The 7188-nt window shown below is 51.3% G+C and overlaps 1 protein-coding gene across 3 annotated transcripts in view; it reads left to right on the forward strand.

The window, feature by feature from the left end:
- The first annotated feature begins 4827 nt into the window (after positions 1–4827).
- MEX3B (mex-3 RNA binding family member B) overlaps positions 4828–7188 on the forward strand; it is a 3582-nt gene continuing 1221 nt past the window's right edge. Inside the window, exons 1-3 of one of the 3 annotated variants that reach the window (XM_069025983.1) lie at positions 4828–4876; positions 5694–5939; positions 6920–7188. The exon at positions 6920–7188 is cut by the window's right edge and continues 1221 nt beyond it. In XM_069025983.1, the coding sequence (XP_068882084.1) occupies positions 5696–5939; positions 6920–7188 (513 nt within the window). In that variant the 5' untranslated portion in view covers positions 4828–4876; positions 5694–5695. Of the gene's footprint in view, positions 4877–5050; positions 5940–6919 lie in introns of those variants that run through there. The other 2 variants (XM_069025984.1, XM_069025982.1) reach the window with 2 other exon arrangements.

A 7188-nucleotide genomic window follows, 5' to 3' on the forward strand; every position in this document is an offset into this window, starting at 1 on the left:
GGATGTATTATTCACTCGTTTATTAGGAGTATTGTGTTTGTGCCTGGTTTTTGCCTAGGCATTGTATATAAACATAGTCTCTGTGAAAAGGAGTTTATAAACAATTACCATTAAAGGGACAATTATTTTCTCTTTCTTCATGTAGCAGCTCTGAGTAAGAGGTGAGGGATGGAGGAGAGAGGAAGCAAAGGTTGTACAAGTTTTATGACCATAATTATAATTAACTATTTGAGAGATTAAAATTACATTAAATTTTAATTATAATTTACTCTTTCAGAGATTAAAACTGATTAAAAAGGACTCAGGGTTATGAGCTACCTCAGAGATCTATGAGTTATCTAGCTCAGTCTAAACATACAGATATAAATCTTTTTTTTTTTTTTTTTTTTTTTTTTTTTTTCTCCTTTTTTGATCCAGCCCCAGTTGAGCAGACAGTGCCCACAAGTGCGGTAGGTGCCTCGCAGCCTGGAGACGCCAGTGCTGCATCGCAGCCGCAGAGCTGGCCCACGGGCCACGGTAACAAAGAGCTCCAATCCCGCAGCCGCGGAGCGGGGAGAGCTCCACGGAGAGGGAGAGGGAGAGGGAGAGGGAGAGGGAGAGGGAGAGGGAGAGGGAGAGGGAGAGGGAGAGGGAGAGGGAGAGGGAGAGGGAGAGGGAGAGGGAGAGGGAGAGAGCTGCTCGCGGGAGCAGACGGGAAGGATGAACTCCAAACACGTCGTGTGATAGCAAAGAGAGGCAGAAGGGATTTTCATTTCGAACTCTGCTTGGCACAGTTGTTAAACGCTACTTAATTCAGATACACTGTGCGATAACCCTGGCTCACGAGCGAGAGCCAGGGCAGAACAATAACTGAAGGAGGCCACTCACAACCCTGGTGGAGAGTTTTATAGTGGGCAGGTGATCTGGCTGGTTAGTTCTGATTTATTACAAAGGCATCTTTATGCTTTTTGAATTGCCTTCCATCACTCATGTTAAACAACACTGCGTTCTCATAAGGCAGTTCATCCCCTCCACGCATGCACACGCTCGTCGCTCATGTCACGCTACCAGCAAAGGCATATGAAGGAAGTGCAGTTATGTGATGCCTATTACAAAAATCTTTTTTGTTTTATTGTACTGGAAACAAGTGCTTTAGTAAAGCTGCAAGGAACTGGCTCAGGTTTGTGGTACTGTATCAACATTTTCAGAGACTGATGGTGACTGTTAAAGGTGCGAGACTTTTTCTGGTTTGCAGCAACATTGCTTTTCACAAGTTGTCCCAGAAGATCTTTGTTTTTAAAAAAATATTTTGCAAATGAATTCTGCAACAGGGAGAGGCGTGGAATTATGGGGATGAAAGTGCATGTGGAAACATCATCTTCCCATTTTGTATTTTCTGATGTGACATTGCCTATCACAAGGGAAAGAGGCACTTCTGCAGCTTCCCTACCCCTGAGCCTCCTACCAGCTCAGAGAGGCATCACAAAGCCACTCACTACTCAATCTCCATTTTATTTCTTGTCGTTTATTAACACAACCATACTGTTTTGAGAGCTCTGCCCATCCCTTAATAAAAGCATCTGAAGTGGCTGGAACAACTGGTGGAAAAATGATAAACATTTTCAGCTGAAATTGGTCAGATTATGGATGAGTTGTTTATAAACACCCTGTCTAGAACTGTCAAGAGGTGGAGCTAACATCATTGAAAGATGATAAATTCTGACACGGTGCTCTGAGATTTCACTGCCACCGAATGTAGGTTAATATGGGATTCAATAGGAAATCTGGCTTGTGTATTGCTGCATATTACAGGAAACGAAGGAACTTGTCATTTGCCTGCAGATTGCTAATTGCAGTTTATTGCACATGCAAAAGGTTAATTTGGGTATGTTATCACAGTAATCACATGCACTGCCTCAGAATAAACTATACCCCTACACTTACTGATGATCTGGCCTGTGGAATTTGGGATGTTATTTTGTAATATTATGGCAAATAAGAATTTTGAGTAAATGTTGTAACAGTGGGCAGCAGTGTCCTTAGGAGTAAAAATCTAGAATAGAGCAGTTACAAGTCTCTGGTATGAAATACTTTCCCTTAATCTTTAATTTAATTATTCCCTGAGATGCATGTAATTTATTCTTTGTGATAACCAAAAACAGAAGGCTCATCTATTCTAAATGAAAATTATATCCTATTCTTATTATTGTTAATGCTTTGTATTTAGAGGAGTATTTAAAGGCCTGAGATGAATTCATGACCTCTTCATGCTAGGTGCTGTATATATACACACAGTAAGCTCAGTGCCCCAAAGACCTTACACTTTAATTAAATAAAGGTTGGAGGAAGGAAGTTTTATTACTTCTGTCACAAATGGGAAATGATAACAGAGAGAAACTAAAAGGACTGAGAATTACACTCCTCCTGCAATGAGTCCTGTATTTGCCTGTAATATATCCTCCCTTCCTGCTTTTGTTAAGTTGCTGTAAATTGCTAGGTAGATGGTTGGTCTCTCCCCCAGAGATGGAGTTTAATTCTGTGCATGTTTCAAGGTTTTATGGAACGAAAGGCGTTCTGTAGATAGATAACACTTTAATTTAGACCTGATTAAGTTATTCTGAAGCAATACTTTTGTGGAGGGAGTAGATTTGTGTGAATCTGGTGCACGTTGCTTGCTGCTGTATGAACGTACCACTGCATAGCTGCTGTGCTCCCCGGGGGCTGCGCTGCTGGTGCATGGGGGTTCTAAGGTACATCAGTATAACTTTTTAATTGTTATTATTCCATGTAGCTTGCTCTTAAATGCCTTCTAAAACACTAAAAGTAGTAATAGTCCTTGAGATGTTGGAGCGTTCCACGGGATTCACGGGGCTCTTGGAACACCAGTGCATGCTCAGTCTCCCAGAAATGCATCTTCTTCTCCCCCTGCTCCCCAGAAGTATCATGCTCATTCTGAAATGCATTTTAAACATTTTTAATTAGAGCTTCTAGCTTAACATTAAGAAATGAAGCCAGCTCTGCCTGGAATCTTGCTTTGGGATTTTTTTTTTCTATAGAGGAACATAAATCTGAAGATAACTTTTTTCCCTTTTTCTCCTTGTTCAGTAGACTACAGTGATAAGTTTAAGCAGATGGGGTAGGAAGGGGAAGAGAGAAAAAAAATGGGTAAGTCAGGTGAAGAAACGAAACAAAGAACAGGTAAAATCCAAGCACAACCCAACTGCTCTTCTCATATCTTTGCATTTCAGTATTTATGACTCTCACTGTTGGACTCCAACACCACTAATGCTCTACACTGTGTCTTTCCCTCAATCTCATCTCTGTCCTGTCCTGCCCCTGTCTGGTAAATGGGTACAGTGATGTTCTGTCTCACAGATTTTAGACTCCTTAAATTAAGAAAGATTGCAAAGAAGCAGACCTTTTTTAAAATTATTATTTTTTTTAATAACAAAGAGCATTATTTTGTTGTTATAAGCCTTACGGATCCTTGGGCACTTACAAGTAATCTCTTGTTTACCCTACGGGAATCACCACTGCTGCCTATGGAAATAAATTTGTAAAATAAGTAATCTTTTAAATATGAAACTTCAGTTCCCTTAGTTGATGGGACAAGCTCAGGGCTTAGGAAAGCCCATCACCAGTGTGTACCCTTGCTAGAAAACAATCCACTGGAGCTTTGTTATACAACATTCAAACATCCTGAGGAAGTGACAGTAATTTGCAATAAACACTGCGTGTAAACAATTACCTGTGACTTGTTACACTTGTTTGTACAGGCAGCTGGCTAAACAGATCTGGGTGCACTTGTAAACGTCTGTCCCTGTCACACCTGACACTGCAAAACAATTGCTTATTATATGATTAGTCTGAAAAAGTCACCGTTTTGTGCCTGACAGCTGGCAAGGACAGAGTATGGGTGCCTATAGGCACTCGGAGAAGAGCCGGAGAACTAAAATGTGATGGTGGTGTTTTTATGACAACGGTGAGGGCACTTTCACGTCTAATCCTGCCATGAAGGGAGGTCTTTGTGACAGGGTACTTGACAAAAAAACTACTTTTGCTGGTTGAAGGGTCCTGGGCTGGCAGAGGTGAAAGAAAGTCATTTGGTCACACGAGGTGCGAGGAAGAGGCAGAGGTGATTTATTTTCTAGCGCTTTAGCACGACGGGTGTAAGGCGCTGGTGCCGCTAGGCTGGAGCAGCTGTGCGGGCGGCGTCCGCACCCTTCGGGCTCTTAATGAGCAGAAACGCGCCCGCTGCGGGGCCAGTCCCGCTGGGACCGAGGTGTCACCGAGCCGCAGGCCGGCACCGGGGCACGGCTGCGCTCGGCTCACGGCCGTCACCCCGCGCCCGGGGCGCGCCGAGCCGGGCAGGGCGGGGCCGCGGCTCCCACCCGCTCGGACCCGCGCCCGCCGGGGCTGCAGCGCGGAGCCTCAGCGCGGAGCCTCAGCGCGGAGCCTCAGCACGGACCCGCCGCCGGGCCCGCTCCGCCCCGTCCGGCCCGTCCGGCCCGGCCGCGGCTCGGCGCGGGCGCACTGCGCGGGGGGAGGGCGGGAGGGAGGGGCGCGCAGGCGCGGGGCGCGCGCCGGGCGGGGCCGCGCGGGAGCCGGCGGGGGGTTCCGCGCGCCCGCGGCCGCCGCCCGCGGGGCCGGTGAAGGGGCGGCGGCGCTGCCGGCGCGGGGCCGGGGCCGGTGCGGGGGCGGTGCCGGTGCGGGGGCGGTGCCGGGGGCTCTGCGGCGCTGCCGGCGAGCGGCGGCAGCGCTGCTGCTCCCGAGCCCGGCGGCGCACAAAGGGCACCCCCCCCCCCCCCGCCCCTCCACCACCCCACCCCACCGCAAACCACCCCGCCCCCCGCCGCAAAAACCCACCCCAAGCGCAGCCCCCTCCGCCGGCGCTCAGGTGGGGCTGGCGGCGGGCGCTCGGGGGCGCGGGGCTGTGGGGGGGCGGGGGGGGGGGTGTGTGTGTGGGGGGAAAACAGCGGCCGGCGGGCCGGGGCCCGGCATTGTTCGGCAGCCGACAACAAAGAGCGGGGCCGGGCCGGGCCGGGCCGGGGGGGCAGCGCCGGCCCCTCCGCGCCGCCCCGGCCAATCGCGGCGGCGGCGCGCGGTGACAGCGAGCGGCGCTTACGCTGCGGCGCCCGGCGCGGCCCCCGCTCCCCGCCCCGCGCCCGCCCGCCTCTCCAGAGCCGTCTGGCTGCAGCAGAGCCTCAGACAGAGGAGGGGAGAGGAGGAAAAAAAAAACGCTGAGTGAGTGGAGTGGAGCCTGGGAGGGGCTCCTTAAAGAAACGCTGCCGCCGCTTGGCATTGTGGCCGGCGAGGAACTCGAGGGGGGGAAGCCATCGGAGCTCCTCTCGCTTATCCTCTTCCCACCCCCCCCCACCCCACCCCCAGCCGACAAAAAAAAAAAAAAAAGGAAAAAAAAAAAAAAAAGCCAACCGAAAAAAACCTCGGGGGGGGAGTCTTGGGGGGGGTCCTGAGAACATCTTATAAACCGGATTGCACTGAGAGGAGGAAAAAAAAAAAGCAAAAAAGATACAAAATATACAAGCAAAAGGCAACAATTCCCCGGTCTCCAGCAGTCGCCCACCCTCCCTTCCCTTCTCTTCTGCTGGCCATCTGCCTTGGGTTCTCCTTTGTGTCTGATCTCTTACTACTGAGCCGAGCGCAGGCGGAGGGTGCACCACACACAGGGACTATGCCCAGCTCGCTTTTTGCAGACATGGAGAGGAACGGGAGCGGCGGCGGCGGCGGCGGCGGCGGTGGTGGTGGTGGTGGCGGGGGAGAGACCCTGGATGACCAAAGAGCCCTTCAGATCGCCCTGGATCAGCTCTCCCTGCTGGGGCTGGACAACGACGAGACGGGCTCCATTTACGACAACGAGCCTCGGAAAAAGAGCGTGAACATGACTGAATGCGTCCCGGTGCCCAGCTCGGAACATGTCGCTGAGATAGTGGGGAGACAAGGTGGGTGCCTGCATGCGAGGGGGTGTGGGGGCGCGGGTCTCCCCTCCGCGCTGCCGGGCGGGCGGCTCAGATGCGACACTGGCCATTCCCAGGAACGCTGCAGCCGTGCGGTGGTGGCCAGTGCCGGCTTCCCCCAGACAAAGAAAGTGCAGCAGCAGACGTGATGTTTCCGAGGAGCGTTATGCATCAGTTTCGAGATGCACTTTCAGCTGCCGGGTTGGGGAAAAAAATCACGAAAATAATAAAAATCTGTCCTTTCCTCCGGCTGCAAAAGTTAAGATTTGCAAGAGGAAACGGGAGGAAAATGGGAGCCTCGGTGCTTCCCCCCCCCCCCCCCCCCCACCACCCCAGAGTTAGAAATCGTGGATTATTTTTAAGGAAGAGAAATGGAGTGGAGAAGTGGAACAATGGGATTGGAATAAAGCATCCGCAGTGGGGAATATGGCTCATTCGGTACAGCCTCTGCTCCTCACCTTAAGAACTGATTTTATTTTTCCAAAAGGAAAGTGCTGAGCAGGAATGTGGACTGGCGGGTGTGTTGATTTGTGAGGGCTGCTTGCATTTTATTTTTTTTTTTTCTGGCGGTGCAGTTTTCCTGCACGCTCCTTTTTTTTTTTTAATTTTTTTTTTCCTCGCTCCTCTTTTTTTTTTTTTTTTGTCCCCCTGTGTTGCCGACCCTGTGAACTGCACGTTGGTAGTTTTGGGGCAGTTTGCATGGCAGATGTATCGGTGGCCACTTGCGATGCCTTTGGGCGTGTGCCAGGGCTGTGGGCTGACATTACTTTACACCGTGACCGAGGCTCCCGGACGAGATGCCAGCGATCACCTGGGGTTGGGGGCAATGTGTTTCGGGTGGGTGTGTTTTTTTTTATTTCCCCTCCCTAGCTGCACCCAAACAATGGGTTGTAACCGGTTCTCCCCCACCACCTCCCCTTCCTCCTCCTCCCCTTCACCCTCCATCTCCCGCATCTCGTTCCCAGGTTGTAAAATCAAAGCTCTGCGGGCAAAGACCAACACCTACATCAAGACCCCGGTTCGCGGGGAGGAGCCGCTCTTTGTTGTGACGGGCAGAAAGGAAGATGTGGCCATGGCCCGCAGGGAGATCATCTCTGCGGCCGAGCACTTCTCCATGATCCGAGCCTCGCGGAACAAGAACACAGCCCTGAACGGCACCGTTCCCGGCCCCCCGAACCTGCCCGGCCAAACCACCATCCAGGTGCGGGTGCCTTATCGCGTGGTGGGCTTGGTC

This window comes from Aphelocoma coerulescens, chromosome 10 (genome assembly GCF_041296385.1).
Source record: "Aphelocoma coerulescens isolate FSJ_1873_10779 chromosome 10, UR_Acoe_1.0, whole genome shotgun sequence".
In the NCBI taxonomy this organism is placed as follows: Eukaryota; Metazoa; Chordata; class Aves; order Passeriformes; family Corvidae; genus Aphelocoma; species Aphelocoma coerulescens.